At 40.5% G+C, this 20,521-nt stretch overlaps 1 protein-coding gene across 1 annotated transcript in view; it reads left to right on the top strand.

Annotated features, from left to right (window-relative positions):
- atr (ATR checkpoint kinase) overlaps positions 1-20,521 on the top strand; it is an 89,866-nt gene that overhangs the window by 53,949 nt on the left and 15,396 nt on the right. The window contains exons 28-38 of the mRNA XM_043702780.2: positions 202-380; positions 1,819-1,983; positions 2,794-2,885; positions 3,877-3,968; positions 5,649-5,826; positions 5,914-6,099; positions 7,153-7,312; positions 10,625-10,807; positions 11,457-11,599; positions 16,739-16,836; positions 16,930-17,168. Of these exons, the coding sequence (XP_043558715.1) occupies positions 202-380; positions 1,819-1,983; positions 2,794-2,885; positions 3,877-3,968; positions 5,649-5,826; positions 5,914-6,099; positions 7,153-7,312; positions 10,625-10,807; positions 11,457-11,599; positions 16,739-16,836; positions 16,930-17,168 (1,715 nt within the window). The remainder of the gene's footprint in view (positions 1-201; positions 381-1,818; positions 1,984-2,793; positions 2,886-3,876; positions 3,969-5,648; positions 5,827-5,913; positions 6,100-7,152; positions 7,313-10,624; positions 10,808-11,456; positions 11,600-16,738; positions 16,837-16,929; positions 17,169-20,521) is intronic.

Here is a 20,521-nt window from a genome sequence, read left to right as displayed (position 1 = left end):
AAACTAGAATAACTATTATTTCACTTGGTTGATTGCATGATGGATTGATGTATGTGACTAAAAAAAATTGGCTGATGTAGTTAATTTGACTGACGGTCTATATGCTAATTATGTAGAAATGTCTTGAAGGATGTTTTCTTTTCTGTATAAAATACTATTCCAATAAATTTGTTTACCACAAAACTGTTTGTTTTGTTGCAGTTTCAAGCTCAGAGTACAAAGAGTATCAAAATGTCACCTCTTTTCTGGACCTCATACCCCAGGATGCACTTGCTGTTGCTTCGTTTCGATCTAAGGCTTATACTCGAGCAGTGATGCACTTTGAATCCTTCATCACAGAAAAGAAAGAGAACATTCAGCAGCATCTTGGATTTTTACAGGTCAAAGGAATAAATAAGTAGTAGGAATTTACAATATGGTCAGTACTTTAGAAATCTGGAAACAAGTTTGAAATATTTGAGGTTCAAAGAAACCTCTGTAAACTTATGATTAACCTGAAAATGCAGTAAACATTTCAGTATTCTACAGACAATTTGCACTCTGTTAGGTCATTCTTTATGGTTTTCATACTTTTTAATGAAGTGTAATTCTCTTATAACTCATGCCCCACTGTAGCGCATTGTTCCTTGAATGACATTTGAATAGTTTCTGTTTAATACATAACAAAATGTCATGCATTTATTGTATGATGCTCATAGGTAACCTTAATGTGCAGGTCTTCTCACCTACTCTCAGTTGCCTTCCTCCAAACTTGCTGCACTCTGTTCTCTTCAGTCTCACCCTGACTTTGGTATTGAACCTGCCAAAAAGAATGGTGCTGTTGTTGTCTGTCATGCTGACCTGTACCTGGCAAAAGCTGCTTGCCAAATCTCAGATACTGGCACCTATCTTCCCTTGACCATGACACCACCACTGAATATCAAGCTGTTGTTTCCAGGACTGTCACTGACTTCATCTCCTGTGGAGATTTCCCCTCATCCCCTGAGCTTCCCACCTCATTGATCCTCAACCCTGCACAGCCTGTTTGTACTTTCTTCCCAAACTCCATAACCAGGACGACCTGATGGACCCATTGTTTCAGCCTTTTCCTGCCCAACTAAATTTATTTATTCCTATCTTGTCTCTAATTTATCTGCCCTTACTCAACTTCACCCCTCTTCTATTAGTGACTATAGAGACATAGAAATCTACAGCACAGAGAAAGGCCTTTGGCCCATCTTGTACATGCCAGTCAAAAACACCACTTACAGTTGTAATACCAAATTTTTCTGATGCTTAGTTGGTTCCACAATTTTTAGTTTTTTGGTCCTAGTTGCTTCCTTTTCACCAAGGACATGCAATCCTTTTACAGATCAACTCCCCCATCTGGATGGTCTGAAAGATCTCTGCTTTATCCTTGAAAAGAGACTTGCACAGTCTCCGCATACCACCACCCTCCTTTGCCTGAATGAATTCATTCTTATTTTGAATAAAATAAAACAGAAGTGCAGATGCTGGAAATCTGAAAAAGCATAAAGAGCTGGAGAAACACTGCAGGCCTGGCAGCGTCTATAGAGAGAGAGAAATAGAGTTGATGTTTCAAGTCCAGTGATGCTTAGTCAGAACCCGAAACGTGATCTCGATATATAAATTATTTTCTTTCATATTTTTAGCATACACAGTAGTTTGTTTTTCCTTTGAGTGAATGCTTTGTGTAGAGAAATTTTAATTCTGCATTTGACAAGAGCAGAACAACACCTGTGCAATGAAGTTGATTTTTAAAAAATGTGCAAGTATTTTTGTGGCACAGTAAGGACAGTTTTCTTGTTCCAAATACAGAAGCTATATGCAGCAATGCATGAGCCAGATGGTGTAGCTGGAGTGAGTGCAATCCGTAAAGGAGAGCGATCTCTCAGAGAACAGATTTTAGAACATGAGAGCAGTGGACTGCTGAGGGATGCTACAGCATGTTATGACAGAGCTATTCAGTTGGAACCTGATGAGGTAAATGCCAGAAATGACTAACTCAATAAAAGTGCACCAATGTCCACTTTTTGACAAAAACATTGTAACCAGAATTTGTGTTTAAATTTTAATTTTAGATATTGATTTAAATATTTAATTTCCATTTACACATTCTATATTGCAAGTTCATTATACTTGGTCTGTGAATCTGTGGTATAAATGATATAGTATTGAGCCCTTTATACTCCATGCGTCCAAGGTTACTGTTTGGTATTCAGTTAACTAAAGTAATCTGAGGTGCAAATGGAGCTCCTAAAGTGTGTCCATGCTGGATAATCTTAGAAACCGGACACAGGTGCTGCAGTTTGCGCATGGATGGATTGCAGGTGAAGATACTTTGTGGCTTGGTTTGTGATTTTCTCAAGGTATTCAGCACACTATGAATGTGAGCAGTAACACTTCAACTACTTTCTTTTCCAACCCATTGACATCCTTTGTGAGAAAACATCTGGCCCTTATTCAGGATCTCTACATTGGTAGAATGATAGAAATAAAATTCCACTCTGTCCGTGACTTAATTCTGTTGAAATTTGAAATATTTGTGATCAGTATAACCTAAATAATAGGCGGAAGTGGGTACTGCAGATGCTGGAGATCAGAGCCAAGATTAGAGTGGTGTTGGAAAAGCACAGCAGGTCAGGCAGCATCTGAGAGCAGGAAAATCGATGTTTTGGGCAAAAGTGTTTAGGTTAGATTCATTCATGAACATACCTAAATAATGTTTATGAGGTATGTATGTGTTTGTTGAAAGAGATCCTTTAAAAGTGGCATTTTTTTTTCTTCAATCAGATTATTCATTATCGTGGACTGATGAAATCTATGCTTGGGCTTGGCCAGTTGTCCACAGTAATCACTCAGGTTAATGGAGTACTTGCAAGCAGGTATAATTTAATCAGCCTTTTAAATACATTGCTTTTGCAAATTGCTCAAATCACATTAAGTTATAAAAGTTAAAAAATTGTTAATATTTTCTGACAGTCAAGTTCTATTGATAACCCAACAATATGGATATTGATATCTTTATCATTAATTTATCAATGTTTCAAATATAGTGTTCTGGTCCTTTAATCATCTGAGTTTTATACAAACAAGCCAACAAATAAAAAAAAATGTGAAATGAACATTGTATGGCACGGCTTCCCAAATCTCCCTCACACTCACAGGGTAAGGTGGGAGCTTCAGTTTGTGAGGTGGTGTTGGAGTCATAAAACACTGTATCTATCTCTCCAGATCTTTCATTTGCGTTCATTCTCACGCTCTAAATTATTCGCTATCCCACATTATAATTCCTTGCACTCATAAACATTTTCTTTCTCTCTCTCTCTCTCTCTCTCTCTCTCTCTCTCTCTCTCTCTCTCTCTCTCTCTCTCTCTCTCTCTCTCTCTCTCTCCCTCACCCCCATCTTCATTCTGTCATGCATGCATACTTTCGCACTGTCACACACTACCTCTCCCTCTCTCACTCATAATGGCTCTTGTTCATTTTTCTTTCACTCACTGTCTGTCATGTCCATACACGCCAACCAAACTGTGTCGGTGGTGGGCCTCACCCATAGAGGAGGGATCACAACCATAGTAAACTCCCCAAATCAAACAAGGATCTTCTTCACCCCTTACCACTCAGTCCTGATCTTTTACCCTCCCCAGCCTTGATCTCCCAACCCTGCCAAACCTCTGTTTACTCCCTGCCACCAATCCCAATCATGACCACCCCCCAACTCTGGCCACATCAATCTCCCTCTCAATCTGGACACACATGATTCAAAGCTGTACCTAGTGTAGATACCTCTGTGTTAGCACAAATGAAAACATATGACTCTTGTAATAACAAAAACTAACCTGTTATACGTTTACTTTTCACTATTATTCACAGGCCTGAGTGGACCTCTGAATTAAACACATACAGAGTTGAGGCAGCATGGAAACTCACACATTGGGACTTGCTCCAGAATTATGTGGCTACAGGTAATAATTGAATCAAAATAAATTGGATTAAAATGTATTGACTATGTGTAAGATATCTCAAATGGACATTCGATTTCTAACACAATTCTGGCCCACACCACCCTCATGTCTTTGTGGTTACCTGCATTCAATTATAATACAGTTCCATCTGATTCCAGCTTCTCCTTCTCAAAGTGCAGGGTGAATTCTATCATATCATGGTCACTGCTCCCTAGGGGTCCCTTCACTTTAAGTTTTCTAATCAAGTCTGCCTCCTTACCTATCACCAAATCCAGAATTGCCTGTTCCCTCGTGGCTCTACCACAAGCTGTTCCAAAAAGACTAAGACGTTCCACAAATTCCTTTTCTTGAGATCTGCTACCAATCAGTTTTCCCATTCCATCTGCATATTGAAGCCCCTCCTCCATGATTATTGTTATATGCTGATCCTAGCTCCTCATTAATTTTCTGCCCCACATCCTGACTGCTGCTATGAGACTTGTACATAACTCCCATCAGGGTATCTTTTTCCTTTGCAGTTGCTCAACTCTACCCTCTCAAATTCTATGCCTTTTGACTCTATCTTTTCTTGCTATTAATTTCATTTCAATTCTTACTAACAAGGCAACCCTGTCCCTCTCTGCCCATCGTACTTGCCAATTTCAGTTTGTGCTACAAGCTCATTTACCTTGTTTCATGAACTGCATGGATTTAAGTACAACACACTCAGCCCTCCGTTAATTGTGCTTCTTCTTACAGTTATTTTCTTACCTGTTGTGCCTGAAATTATATTTCTGATTGTTTCCATACTCTCCGACCTATTACTTGATTTGGAAACTTTAATAACCTCTGCAGAATCCTCTCCCGGCTTTAACTTTTTCCATAATTTTCCATGCAACTGAACCCACCCCACCACTATTTATAGCCCTAGTTATGCAGTTCACCAGGACTCTGTTCTCTGGTGGAGCCCATCCCATTGGATCAGCCCCCTTCTTCCCCAGTGTTGGTGCCAATGTCTCATGAATTCAAACTGGTTTCTTCCACACCAGTGTTTGAGCCATACATTCAGCTCTTTAATCTTGTTGACCCTGTGTCAATTAGCTCATGGCTCAGGAAGTAATCCAGAGATTACCACCTTTTGGTTCTGCTTTAGTTTGGCCCCTAGCTGCTCATTCCCTTTGCAGAACGTCTTTCCCCTTTCTGACCATATTGTTGGTACCTAAGTGGACCATGACAACTGTATCATTCCCCTCCCACTCCAGGTTCCTCTGCAGCCCAAATAAGATATCCTGAACCCAGGCATCAAGCAGCCTTTGGGACTCTTGATCCTGGCCACAGTGTCTATTTCCATGGCTATCTTATCCCTGATTTCAACTGCACTTCTCTTTTCTACCCATCTTGGATGGCTCCCTGTGCCACCATGCTGTGGTCCGTTTGCACATCCTCGCGATAGCCCCTGCTCTGCTCTGGACCCTTCTGGTCTATCCTAGGAACCAGAATATAATTCAGATCCAAATTGTGGTGTTTGTAATTTTCTTAACTCGAACATTAGTGCCTTTTAAATTTAAATACTGCCTTTGGTAGTAATTGTGCAAAGTACAAAAATGTGTGACTGGCAACCTCTAACGATAACTTTAAGTGACCCTTGTGAAATATGTCTTTTGACTTTGTGTAAGATCAGTTATAATAATTTTCTTTTAGAAGGGAAATCCTGTTCTTGGAGCGTAAGACTTGGACAACTGTTGCTCGTTGCTAAACAGAGCAATGCAGAGCGTTTCTATGAACAATTGCAGGTTACCCGAGCAGAACAGATTGTGCCTCTCTCTGCAGCAAGTTTTGAACGAGGGTCCTATCAGCGAGGTTATGAGTACATCGTCAGGTACTATTAGGATTGACCACACTTTTAGATATTTTTGCTCCAACCATATTATACAATTCTAATTTTGAGTAATTTTCCTTGACCCAGATTGCATATGTTGTGTGAGCTGGAGCACAGTGTCAGAGGATTGCTTCACCAGGAATCTGGGAAACATCATAAAAAACAAGAACATCCTCTCAACTGGCAGGCTCGGCTAGAAATGACTCAGAATTCCTTTCGGGCCAAGGAGCCCGTCTTGGCTCTACGCAGAGCACTGCTCCATGTCAATAAAACGTATGTTGACATATCTTATTTATAATTTTATATAGAGAACTACTTAGTCTAGAAATGGTGCATTTACAATTTGGTGATGATTTGCTAAGTTAGGAAAGTCTTTCTGAAGCCTAGATATTGCATATTACAACAATATGCATTTGAATCTCCCATTTTTTTTTAGATTAGATTAGATTACATTGTGGAAACAGGCCCTTCAGCCCAACAAGTCCGCACCGACCCGCCGAAGCGCAACCCAGCCATACCCCTACATTTACCCCTTACCTAACACTATGGGCAATTGAGCATGGCCATTTCACCTGATCTGCACATCTTTGGACTGTGGGAGGAAACCGGAGCACCCGGAGGAAACCCACGCAGACACAGGGAGAACGTGCAAACTCCACACAGTCAGTTGCCTGAGGCAGGAATTGAACCCAGGTCTCTGGCGCTGTGAGGCAGCAGTGCTAACCACTGTGCCACCGTGCCGCCCAAAATTATTTCTAAATAGTGCTTCAGGCTGAGCAAACATGTAAAACCAAATGTGAAGTTAATCCTGAAATTCCTGGGAGGCCATACATGTGTTCCTGGACTCAACAAAGTGTTTCTACAATCTCCACTGTCAATGCTATTGGAAGATCTCAATTAACTTGAGTTGTATTAATCGAGAATAAGTGCAAAATACTATGGATGCTGGAATCTGAAACAAACACGGAGAATGCTGGAGAAATTCTGTAGGCTTGGAAGCATCTATGGAGTGAGATTTGGACCTGGTATGTCTCCTCTTCAGACTGCCTTTGGTTCTGAAGCAGGATCATACCCAACTCAAAACATTAAGACTGATCTCTCCACAGATGCTGTCAGACCTGTGGTTTTCTCCTGCATTTTGTGTTTATTTGTGTTAACAGAGGCCTGGAAATGGGTTTAACACATAGGGATGGTTATGTAGCTAAGGCAAACAGTTTCCCTTTGTATGGACTTGTAAGAATTTGAAGTTATTTTTAAGAGATGCTAAAACTATTATGTTTTCTAATTCTTTTTAAAAAGTATTGATTTTAATCTGATTGTAAATAGGACAGACTACAGTGAGCTGGTTGGAGAATGTTGGCTGCAAAGTGCCAGAGTTGCCAGGAAAGCAGGCCATCACCAAACTGCATACAATGCTCTCTTAAATGCAGGCGAATCCAAATTACCTGAGCTTTACATTGAAAGAGCAAAGTGGCTTTGGTCCAAGGTATGTCTAATATTAGCAAAGTGACACCACTTGCAAGTTTTACTTTAGGGATGTAAGGCAAGTCTAATGCAAGTTGCACTCAGATGTTTGCAGGCATCAGAAACCACTAATTATCTCAGCTTATTCCAGGAAAAAAAGATACTGGTGATGAGTCGATAGTTAGGCCTTCTTTGTGAATTATATAAATTGAGAACACACTAGTTCTTTCATAATCTAATTACAAATTTAACACCTAAAATCAGCTGCTTTTGCAACTGCCTCAACTCAGCAATGTTGAAATTCTCTTGGAAGTCGAGGGTTGATAGTTCTGTTGCAGTCCTGTTTGTTCTCCCTTTTCTGTATATTTCAGCTCATTCTTAGCTACAGCTAGGGCAAGTGATTTCTTAGATTGTTAATTGATATATTTATGATGTGGAGATACCAGAGTTGGAGTGGAGTGGACAAGGTCAAAAAGCAAATGACACCAGGTTATAGGCTAACAGGCTAATGTGAAATTTTACGCTTTTGTAGCTCAGCTCTTTCCTCAGGCCTGAGGAAGTAGCTGAGCTTTGAAAGCTTGCAATTTCAGATTAACCTGTTGGACTAAAATCAGGTGTCATTTGCTTTTGCTTTTTGATATATTTATTTGCCATTTGTGAGTTTTTCATTTTTGTAAGTAGTGATACATATATGTGCAGTTTTCATAATCTCAAGTGAAGTCTAAAGTTAGATGGAAGGTAGATGTTAACACCTGTTAACTCAGTGTTAACACTTCCTATTTTCAAAATGGAGTCTGCTTTAAAATGTGTAAGGACCATTTTATAAAAATTGTTTTTAAAAACTTTGGATCGAAATGAGAGAGAGCTGTTTTAAACCCAGTGTTTGATAGAGTGGCTGTAGTTTCGCAAATCAAGTAACCTGACTCCCATGCCAGCCTAAACAACTGTTTGATCAAGTTTTGTTGGTAATGAAAGGGGTGTGCAGTTGCAGTTTTGTTACCAAAGAAGTTGGTTGATCTATGGACTAGTGACGAGTTATCAATGACAGAGACTCTTGCCTGCCAAAAGCTATTTGATTGGAACAGCTTGGAGCTGGGGATAAATTACAGTGAGATAGAAGTGTTCATCCCTCGCTCTGGAGTGGACACTCTGTTCTCTGCAGTCAAAACTCAGTGTGAACCTGAGGAAACCAGTTTACCTTTTCTACAAGGGTTCTGTATGTTATTACTTTTAAATGATGAGTCAGGTACTTTTTTTGAGTAAACTGGCCAACTTTTATCTCTTACCAATCAGTGGAAGCATTCGAAGAAAGACGACTGAATGTGCTGGCAAGCAGATGGGTCATAAGGATAGTCTCAATAACAGAATCTTGGAAACAAAGACGACAAAACTGTTTTTCCCATTTTTCCACTCAACCCATAACCTATTCACCCTGTCAGTTTGTCTCTGTGTGTGTGTCTCTGTGTGTGTGTCTCTGTGTGTGTGTCTCTGTGTGTGTGTCTCTGTGTGTGTGTGTGAGAGGGAGAGTTTCAAAGAGGATTAGAGTTTTAATTAGGGCTGTTTTTGCTATTAGTTTATAATTGCCAGTAGCTAGAGTCTAATTACTTATAATAAATAGTGATTCTTGTTCAGTTCAAAAACCGGCTCCATGCTTTCTATCAATGAGTCTGAAAAATCAGGTAATTTTAGGAACTTTGTGTACTTTATGAAATGTTTAAATTCTGGAAGTAGCAGGGCTCGATTTACAGTGCACTAAATCAGTGAGTTGTCACAAGTGTAACTTTGCAGATGTATGTCCTGACCTAGTGACTGTAATTTTACAAATGTTCTCTTATGAGTACAAAACAGAATGACTGCTGTAGTTGGTAGTCATTAAACTGTTTCTTTAAATCTGCAAGGATTTATTCAGATTTCAGATTTCACTTTCCATTAAAAACATCCTGCAGTTCTTATTGAACACCAGTTGGAGGGTTACTTTTCTGACTAGAGGCCCATGACCAGCAGTGTGTCGCAAGGATCAGTTCTGGGTCCACTGATTTATGCCATTTATACAAATGATTTGGATGTGAACATAGGATGTATATTTAGTAAGTTTTGAGATGACACTAAAATTGAAGGTATGGTGGGCAGTGAAGAAAGTTACCTCAGAGTACAACGGGAACTTGATCAGATGGGCCAATTGGCCAAGGAATGGCAGATGGAGTTTAATTTAGAGAAATGTGAGATGCTGTATTTTGGAAAGGCAAATCAGGGCGGATCTTAGATACTTAATGGTAAGATCGTGGGGACTGTTGCTGAACAAAGAGACCTTGGAGTGCAGGTTCATAGCTCCCTGAAAGTGGAGTTGCACGTACATTGGATAGTGAAGAAAGTATTTAGTATGCTTGCCTTTATTGGTCAGTGCATTTAGTGTAGGGGTTGGGAGGTCATGTTGCGGCTGTATAGGACATTGGTTAGGCCACTGTTGGAATACTGCTTGCAGTTCTGGTCTCCCTGTTATAAGAAGGATGTTGCAAAACTTGAAAAGGTTCAGAAAAGATTTACATGCATGTGGCCAGGTTTGGAGGATTTGAGCTATAGGGAGAAGCTGAATAGACTGGGACTATTTTCCCTGGAGTGTCAGAGGTTGAGGAATGACCTTGTAGATGTTTATAAAATCATGAGGGTCATGGATAGGGTAAATAGCTAAGGTCTTTTCCCTGAATTGGGGGAGTCCAAGACTAGGGGACACAGGCTTATGGTGAGAGGGGAAAGATTTGAAAAGGATCTGAGGGACAACCTTTTCACACAGAGAGTGGTGCATGTATGAAATGAGCTGCCAGAGGAAGTGGTGGAGGCTGGTACAATTACAACATTTAAAAGGCGTCTGGATGGGTATTTGAATAGAAAGGGTTTAGAGGGATCTGGCCAAATGCTGGCAAATGGGACTAGACTTGCAGTAGGATATCTGGTTGTTATGGATGAGTTGTATGTGCTGTATATCTCTAGGACTAATCTTACTAGAAGATCTTAAACTGTAACATAAAGAATTTCATTTTTTTCACAAGTGATTCTCAGTTCACCTAAAGTAACATGGTTAGTTTCTGCTCCTCAAAATCAGTTCTGTGCTGAATATTCATGCTTGCTCAGTATTTGCTCTGCATTATTGCTACAGAGTCAGTTTATTCTTTAAATCAGGATAAGAGTGAAGTGTAGGATCTGTTGGTGAAAGATCAACATGTTGATCTCTCAGTATTGAAAGAAAATTAAAGTTCACGTTGAATAAACTAATTCCTCTTGATTATAATTAATTATTTAATACTGTGTAATGAAATTCCATTGAATTTATTTCTAGGGGGATGTTCACCAAGCATTGATCGTCCTGCAGAAAGGTGTTGAGTTGTGTTTTGGAGATACAGAAGCTGAAATTAGTGATGATAAAAGCTGCTTAATAAAGGGGAAAGCTGTGCTATTGGTTGGACGTTTTATGGAAGAGACAGCGAATTTTGAAAGCAATGCAGTTATGAAAAAATATAAGGTAACTGAATTACAATTTATATTCATATCCCAATGATTCTGAAACTGAATTAATTCCAATTAATACCAATCTAGTGAAAGTCCTCCAAAAGAATTTTCATTTCTCTTAAAATTAAAAATAAATGTGACTGTTTTTTATTTGCCCCTCCTCGAACAACAAATCTCCAATCTCTGCTGAAATATTAGGATATATTTTTTCCATACACAAGATTTAAATACAAATGGAGAACCCCACAGCTCACTGCGGAGATTGGCTAAAGAATTCATCTTTGTCGAGCACTATATTGGTGGATACCTAAAGTTAAGCCGTGGTGTTTGATATAAAATATGAGCTTAATATTGGAGGCGTGGACTTATAACATTTCAAATTTCATTGTATATTTAAGACATATATATAATTTTAACAATTAAAATTGTCAGCATCTCAAAGTAATCAGAACTGTCATGCATTGATTTAATTCTGAAAGGTTTCATTGGCTCTGATAACATCATTATTCCATTTCATAAAGATTGAATATGTGACAACTTTAGTGTGCTTTTGTTTTCAATTATTTTATGATTGATAGTTTGCAGGGCTTTTTTTTAAAAGAACACTTAATTATTTTCTTGGTTCATCCTTCAGTTTGACAAATCAATTTCCATGTTTGCAGGAAGTAACCACTTTGTTACCGGATTGGGAAGATGGACATTTTTACTTGGCAAAATACTATGACAAATTGATGCCAATGGTAACTGATAACAAGATAGAGAAGCAGGGAGATTTGATTCGCTACATCGTCCTTCATTTTGGCACGTAGGTGTCTGATTTAAGTGAAGATTCTGCTCGGTTGGCTGTTGTGCGGTGCAGAGTGTTGGTTCAATCCTCATATTCTGTAAAAGATCATGGAGACCTGTCCTTTTACCTGGTCCCAGGATTGATGAGGTGATGGCCTCAAGCTATATAACCATTTCTCTCTCTCCAACACAGGTATAGATTCGTCAGGTTCTCCATGTACTTTGGATAATTAATTACAGTATGTTCTTCATGAACAAATGGAGAATGTGAGTTAAAGTATTTGGTTTTGAGAATTCAGTATCAAATGAGTAATGTGTGAAATGGGATTTTTTTTTTCCATTTGTGTACCTTAGAGACATGTTAATCTCAATTCTAGCACTGGGTGTTACAAGTAAACATTCTTCATTAATTCATGAGGTGTAGGCACTGCTGGAGGTTACATCTCTTGGATCCAGAAGACCAGAAGTTCGGTTTCTTGAACCATACTAGATTGCCCATAGTGTGAGGGGCATTAGTCAGAGGGAAATGGGTCTGGGTGGGTTACTCTTCGGAGGGTCGGTGTGCACTTGTTGGGCCAAATGGCATGTTTCCATACTGTAGGGAATCTAATCGAATCTAGAAAAGCTGGCTCTTGGGAGTTGAATTCAAAATCAAGGAATAGTAAGGCATGCAGTCTCGTTATAATATTTGTGTAACCAATCCACTTTTAGAGAGCAGTCATTCTTCCACTCCCAACCAACACCCTGTCCCAGTAAAACTCGCTCTCTCGCTCTCTGTGTGTCTCTCTCTCTCTTTCTCTTTTTTCTCTTTTTTTTTTCCTCTTTCTCGCGTTCTCTCTCTCTCTCACTTTCTCTCTCTCTCTCGCTTTCTCTCTCTCTCTCGCTTTCTCTCTCTCTCTCGCTTTCTCTCTCTCACGCTTTCTCTCTCTCTCACGCTTTCTCTCTCTCTCACGCTTTCTCTCTCTCTCACGCTTTCTCTCTCTCTCACTCGCTCACTCTCTCGCTCTCTCTCTCGCTCGCTCGCTCTCTCGTTCTCTCTCTCGCTTTCGCTTTCTCTCTCGCTTTCTCTCTCTCTCGCTTTCTCTCTCTCTCACTTTCTTTCTCTTTCTCTCGCTTTCTCTTTCTCTCGCTTTTTCTCTCTTTCTCTCTTTTTCTCTTTCTCTCTCGCTTTTTCTCTCTTTCTGTTTCTTTTTCTCTTTCTCTCTCTCGCTTTTTTTCTCTCTTTCGCTTTCTCTCTCTTTCGCTTTCTCTCTCTTTCGCTTTCTCTCTCTTTCGCTTTCTCTCTCTTTCGCTTTCTCTCTCTTTCGCTTTCTCGCTCTCACGCTTTCTCGCTCTCACGCTTTCTCTCGCTCTCACGCTTTCTCTCGCTCTCACGCTTTCTCTCGCTCTCACGCTTTCTCTCGCTCTCTCGCTCTCTCTCGCTCTCTCTCGCTCTCTCTCGCTCTCTCTCGCTCTCTCTCTCTCTTTTTCGCTTTCTCTCTCTCTCTCTCTTTTGCTTTCTCTCTCTCTCTTTCGCTTTCTCTCTCTCTTTCGCTTTCTCTCTCTCTCGCTTTCTCTCTCTCTCGCTTTCTCTCTCTCTCGCTTTCTCTCTCTCTCGCTTTCTCTCTCTCTCGCTTTCTCTCTCTCTCGCTTTCTCTCTTGCTTTCTCTCTCTCGCTTTCTCTCTCTCTCTCTCGCTTTCTCTCTCTCGTGCTTTCTCTCTCTTGCTTTCTCTCTCTTGCTTTCTCTCTCTTGCTTTCTCTCTCTTGCTTTCTCTCTCTTGTTTTCTCTCTCTCGCTTTCTCTCTCTCTCTCGCTTTCTCTCTCTCTTGCTTTCTCTCTCTCTCTCGCTTTCTCTCTCTCTCTCGCTTTCTCTCTCTCTCTCGCTTTCTCTCTCTCTCGCTTTCTCTCTCTCGCTTTCTCTCTCTCTCTCGCTTTCTCTCTCTCTCTCTCGCTTTCTCTCTCTCTCTCGCTTTCTCTCTCTCGCTTTCTCTCTCTCGCTCTCTCTCTCGCTTTTTCTCACTCTCGCTTTTTCTCTCTCTCTCGCTTTTTCTCTCTCTCGCTTTTTCTCTCTCTCGCTTTTTCTCTCTCTCGCTTTTTCTCTCTCTCGCTTTTTCTCTCTCTCGCTTTTTCTCGCTTTCTCTCTCTCTCTCGCTTTCTCTCTCTCTCGCTTTCTCTCTCTCTCGCTTTCTCTCTCTCTCGCTTTCTCTCTCTCTCGCTTTCTCTCTCTCTCGCTTTCTCTCTCTCTCGCTTTCTCTCTCTCTCGCTTTCTCTCTCTCTCGCTTTCTCTCTCTCTCTCGCTTTCTCTCTCTCTCTCGCTTTCTCTCTCATGCTTTCTCTCTCTCGCTTTCTCTCTCTCTCGCTTTTTCTCTCGCTTTCTCTCTCTCGCTTTTTCTCTCTCTCTCGCTTTTTCTCTCACTTTCTCTCTCTTTCACTCTCTCTCTCTTTCGCTCTCTCTCTCTCTTTCTCTCTCTCTCTCTTTCTCTCTCTCACGCTTTCTCTCTCTCACGCTTTCTCTCTCTCACGCTTTCTCTCTCTCACGCTTTCTCTCTCTCACGCTTTCTCTCTCTCACGCTTTCTCTCTCTCACGCTTTCTCTCTCTCACGCTCTCTCTCTCTCTCACGCTTTGTCTCTCTCGTCTCGCTTTGTCTCTCTCTCGTCTCGCTTTCTCTCTCTCGTCTCTCTCTCTCTCACGCTTTCTCTCTATCCTTAGTAGCCACACATGCAGATGACAAGCAACATGAATTCGACTGGGACAACACTATTATTATAGGACAAGCCAAACAGAGAACAGCCAGGGAATTCCTAGAGGCATGGCACTCATCCACAGTTTCAATCAATAAGCACATCGACCTGGACCCAATATACCGGCCACTGCAACAGACAGCTGGAACTGACAACCGGAAGCGGCAGATTCAAACCACTACAAATGCCGGAGGAAAGATCACAGAAGCGCTTCACAGGAGGCTCCCAAGCACTGAGGATGTCACCCAGACAGGGGACGAAACATCTGCAACACAAATTCCCAGCTCAGCGAACAGAACCACAACAACGAGCACCCGAGCTACAAATCTTTTCACAAGCTTTCTCTCTCTCTCTCTCTCTCTCTCTCTCTCTCTCTCTCTCTCTCTGTCTCTCTGTCTCTCTGTCTCTCTCTCTCTCTCTCTCTCTCTCTCTCTCTCTCTCTCTATCAAATATTTGAGGCAACATATTTATGATGATACCACAGTGATTCTGAAACAATACTAAAATAGTGAAAGTCCTCTAGCATCAGGAGGGCTACGTTGTTCTAATTTAAATATTTCAAGAAAGATTGACTTGAAAAGTTGGTCCACATATCTTCTGAATGTAAGAAGGTTTGTTTAAGAATCCTCTTGCAAGGATGCCTGCCTTGAAGAAGCTTTCCTCCTCTCTCTACAAGAATCTCAGGGAGTTCCTCTTCCACTGCAACTCCCAGGTCATTTCCTCTGACCTGAAGCTCTTCAATCACATCCTGAAACAAACTCTCTACCACAGTCACATTTGCTTCCTCCCCATGACTTGTCCTACCTGCCTATCATCTTTTCCATCTATCCACTCCACCCTCCTCCCTGACCTATCACCTTCATCTCCTCCCCCACTCACCTATTGTACTCTATGCTACTTTCTCCCCATCCCCACCCTCCTCTAGCTTATCTCTCCACGCTGCAGGCTCTCTGCCTTTATTCCTGATGAAGGGCTTTTGCCCGAAACGTCGATTGTACTGCTCCTCGGATACTGCCTGAACTGCTGTGCTCTTCCAGCACCACTCTGATCCAGAATCTGGTTTCCAGCATCTGCAGTCATTGTTTTTACCTTGTTTATAAGCTAGTTTGACCTAAATCCTAATTGGAAGATTTCATTTCCACAGCAGAATATACAAGTTCTTTTAAAAATAAATTGCTCCTTTTTTTTAGAGCTCAGCACTGAATCTCCATGTTTCTCAAGTCTGAGGAATAAACTGCATTGTTTTTGACGTTTATTACTTCCAAGAATGCCCAACCTTGCTTTGTAATTTCAATGAACTTTAACAGCTTGTCATAGTAAATTAAAACTAATGATATTTTATTATTTTAATTTTAATAACTTATTTCATGGATTCTATGCAATAAATATTCCCTATGGAACAATGAGAAAAAGTTCCCTCTTTTACAATGTATAAGATTTCTTTTTCACTTTTTTCTCCTCCTGCAATAATTTTACATTCATTTTTATATATTCTGTAAAATTGCAAGTTCTTTCAATCCTGAAATGGACCAATTTTTGAAGAAGAAAAAAATACATATTTCATCATTTATGTCATCATGACGTACAAAATACTTCATGGTCAATTTGCTGTTGAGATGTAGTTATTTTGTAAGTAAGCAATGTAGCCAATTAATGCATAGCAAGGTCCGATAAACAACAAACAAATACTGAGCAATTAGTCTTTTGACATTGAGATTGAGCTGGGAGTGTTGATAATTACAGTAGGTGAAAGCTCTCTGCTGCTTTTCAAGAAAAAAAGTGCTAAAGCATCATTCTGTTCATCTAAACAAGAACCTTGGTTTATGCCGAACTCCTGGAGAGTGATTTACATTTACAAACTGCTGATTCAAAGAGAGTGTGACCAGATGAGTCAAGCAAACACTTAAAAATAGGGACTGGACATTGTGAACTCCTACATTTGTTCAAAAAGCTAAATTGTATTCCTCAATAGAAGTTCCTGTTTGTCCAATAGAATGAATGTACAGATAACCAAGGTCACAAAATAGGTTTTTATTTTGTTTAATTTTGCACATTAACTGACCTCTAGGGATGGGTCCAGATTAGAGTGGTGCTGGAAAAGCACAGCAGGTCAGGCAACATCCGAGAAGCTGGAAAATCGATGTTTCAGGCAAAAGCCCATCTCTGTTCCTGATGAAGGGCTTTTGCTCGAAACGTCGATTTTCCTGCTCCTCGGATGCTGCCTGACCTGCTGTGCTTTTCCAGCACCACTCTAATATAGACTCTGGTTTCCAGCATCTGCAGTCCTTGTTTTTACCTACCTGACCTCTAGATATGTTTACGTTATCATGGTAATGTTCACAAATTGAAATATACATTGTGACTTGGTATATAAAGTTGTTTAGTTAATCATATATTTATGTAATGCTTATTGTGTTTTCAAATATTAAATGACAGTTCACTGCGGTTTGGAAATCAGTTCATTTACCAGTCTATGCCTCGAATGTTATCACTGTGGCTTGATTATGGAGCAAAAGCCTACGAGTTGGAAAAAGGTAAGAATACTTGAATTTATATTGATGTCTGCCTTTTCACAGTAAATATTTTCATAATTTTTTTAGTTTGATCAAAAATCGTTTTCTGTACAGCATCTGGACGTATTGCTGATCGTATTGCCATGAGAACAGATCTTGAAAAGATTAACAAGGTGATAGAGGATCACACGAACCACCTGGCTCCCTACCAGTTTCTGACTGCATTTTCACAGCTGATTTCACGGATATGCCATTTCCATGATGATGTGTTTGCTCGTCTGAAGGGCATTATTGTTAAGGTTTTCCTAGCTTATCCTCAGCAGGCTATGTGGATGATGACAGCTGTTTGCAAGGTAATTGGATGATAGTATTTCAAGGTATAACTTCCAAATGAATAGTGTTATATATAATCAGAGAAAGGGAAGGATATAGGATTCACTGTCACATGGAGTGCTTCAGTTAAGTAGCATAGATGTGTTTCTTTCCTGTCTCCAGGTAAAATAGCTGGAGCTTCCTTCCTAACAGCACTGTGAGTGTACATTCAAGGAGGCAGCTCATCATCACATTCTCAAGGGTAATTAGGAACGGGAAATAAATGCTGACCTAGCCAGCAAAGCTTACGTCCCAATGAAAATAAAGGTGAAGTTGATAGCATGAGAAAGTACAAGAGGACCCACATCTGAAGTTTTATTGCCAGTGGATCTGATGGACTGAATAACAGCTCTGAAAATTAGTGCTATAAAATTCAACTAACTGTTTTAATGTTGTTCAATGGCTGAAAATTAGTAAAGACAAGATGGTAAAGAGCTATTTATACTTAAAAATGATATGTTACCAGGACTGTTTGGGATACAAGTCAGAATACTGAGGGAAGTAAGGTTGACAATTGCAGAGGTACTGGTCAATCCTCCCTCGTTACAGAGTGCATCAGAGGAAAATTACAATTATGATGCCTTTGTAAGGATAAACTCAAAAAATTCAAGCTGGTCAGTTTAACTTCGATTTTGGGAAACCTTTATTGAAAAAATGTAACCTCTGACAAAGTTAACAGTTACTTGGACAAGTGTAGCTTAAGTAAATAAAGCCAGCACAGATTATTAAAGACAAATCATGTTCATAAGCATAAATAAAAGCAAAACAAAAGAGCAGAAGTTGACCGTTTGGCCCCTCTGGTCTCGTGCATCATTCAGTAAAACCTTGATGATCGGTTTGTGTTTTGAATTCCACATTCTCATGTTTGCCAATGATTTCAATGCCTAGCAAGAATTTGTCCATCCATGCCTTCAAAGAATTCCATGGCCTCATCTGTACCATCTTCTGAAGCAGTGTGTTTGAAAGGCATAGAAAGCTCACAGGGGGAAAACAAATTCTCCTTCACTCTGTCGTGAAAGAATTACCCCGTAATTTTAAACCAATGTTCCCCTGTTCTGTCTGACCAAATGGAGGAAATAACCTCTTCATTGTCCACCTTCTCAAGACGATTCATGATCTAATACACTCCAATATAGTCACCCCTCAAACTTCTAAAGTCTAATGGAAATAAGCCCAGCTTATCCAATCTCTAATTGTAAAACAAACCGTTCATTCAAGGTATCCAGTAAACCCCTGAACTGTATCTCGTGCATTCACACTTCTCCTACATAAGGGTACCAAAACAGATAGTGTTTTTGACGACTTAGCAGAAAAGGGTAATGCATTTTCAAAAGACGTTTAATAAGGATTCCTATAACAAACTTGAATAACTTATTCTCAGATGGATAACTGCACAAAATTGTGGGGTTGACAGTGCCGTGGTATTATCATTAGACAGTTAATCCAGAGATTCAGGTAATGTCCAGATACAAATCTGACCATGGCATATGGTGGAATTTGAGTTCAGTAAAATCTGCAATAAAGACCAAATGATAACTATAAATCCATTGTTGAGAAAACCAGTCAGGTTCACTGATGTCCTTTAGAGAAGGAAACTGCCATCCTTACCTGGTCTGGCCTATGTGTAACCCCAGATCCACAGCAATGTAGTTGACTCTTAACTGCGCTTTGGGCACTTAGGAATGCACAATAAATGCTGGCCCAGCCAGCGTGCCTTCATAAATGAATAAAAAAGATAACAATTTCACAAACATATCTCAACCCAATATAGTCCCACCTGCCAGCACCTGGCCCATATCCTTCTAAACCCTTCCTATTCACATACCCATACAAATGCCTTTTAAAGGTTGCAATTGTACCAGCCTCCACCACTTCCTGTGGCAGCTCATTCCATACACGTACCACCCTTTGAGTGAAAACGTTGCCCCTTAGGTCCCTGATAGATCTTTCCCCTCTCGCCCTCAACCTATGCCCTCTAGTTCTGGACTCCCCCCACCCCAGCGAAAAGACGTTGTCTATTTATCCTATCCATGCCCCTCATAATTTTGTAAACCTCTATAAGGTCACTCCTCAGCCTCCGAAACCCCAGGGAAAACAGTCCCAGCCTGTTCAGCCTCTCCCCATAGCTCAAATCCTCCAACCCTGGCAACATCCTTGTAAATCTTTTCTGAACCCTTTCATGTTTCACAACATCTTTCCGATAAGAAGGAGACAGAATTGCACGCAATATTCCAACAGTGGCCTAACCAATGTCCTGTACAGCTGTAACATGACTTCCCAACTCCTGTACTCAATACTCTGATCAATAAAGGAAAGCATACCAAATGCTTTCTTCACTATCCTAAATACCGGCGACTCCACTTTCAAGGAGCTATGAACCTGCACTCCAAGGTGTCTTTGTTCAGCAACACTCTCTAGGACCTTACCATTAAGTGTATAAGTCCTGTTAAGATTTGCTTTCCCAAAATGCAGCATCTCGCATTTATCTGAATTAAACTCCATCTGCCACTTCTTGGCCCATTTGATCAAGATCCTGTTGTAATCTGAGGTAACTTTTTTTGCTGTCCACTACACCTCCAATTTTGGTGTCATCTGCAAACTTATTAACTCTACCTGTTATGCTCCAAATCATTTATGTAAATGACAAACAGTAGAGGGCCCAGCACTGATCCTTGTGGCACTCCACTAGTCACAGGCCTCCAGTCTGAAAAACAACCCTTCACCACCACCCTCTGTCTTCTACCTTTGAGCCAGTTCTGTATCCAAATGGCTACTTCTCCCTTTATTCTGTGAGATCTAACCTTGCTATCCAGTCTCCCATGGTGAACCTTGTCGAAAGCCTTACTGAAGTTCATATAGATCACCTCTACCGCTCTGCCCTCATCAATCCTTTTTGTTACTTCTTCAAAAAAAACTCAATCAAGTTTATGAGGCATGATTTCCCATGCACAAATCCATGTTGACTATCCCTACCCAGTCCCTGCCTTTCCAAATACATGTACATCCTGTCCCTCAGGATTTCCTCCAACAACTTGCCCACCACTGACATCAGGCTCACTAATCTATAGTTCCCTGGCTTGTCCTTACCACCCTTCTTCAACAGTGGCACCACGTTAGCCAACCTCCAGTCTTCCAGCACCTCACCTGTGACTATCAATGCTACAAATATTTCAGCAAGAGACCCAGCAATCACTTCTCTAGCTTCCCACAGAGTTCTAGTGTACACCTGATCAGGTCCTGGGGATTTATCCACCTTTATGCGTTTCAAGACATCCAGCACTTCCTCCTCTGTAATATGGACGTTTTACAAGGTGTCACCATCTATTTCGCTACT

Source organism: Chiloscyllium plagiosum, unplaced genomic scaffold (assembly GCF_037043375.1).
Source record: "Chiloscyllium plagiosum isolate Xiang-an unplaced genomic scaffold, Cpla_swu_hap1 HiC_scaffold_13, whole genome shotgun sequence".
Lineage (NCBI taxonomy): Eukaryota > Metazoa > Chordata > Chondrichthyes > Orectolobiformes > Hemiscylliidae > Chiloscyllium > Chiloscyllium plagiosum.
This window is presented reverse-complemented; position numbering and strand designations above follow the sequence as displayed.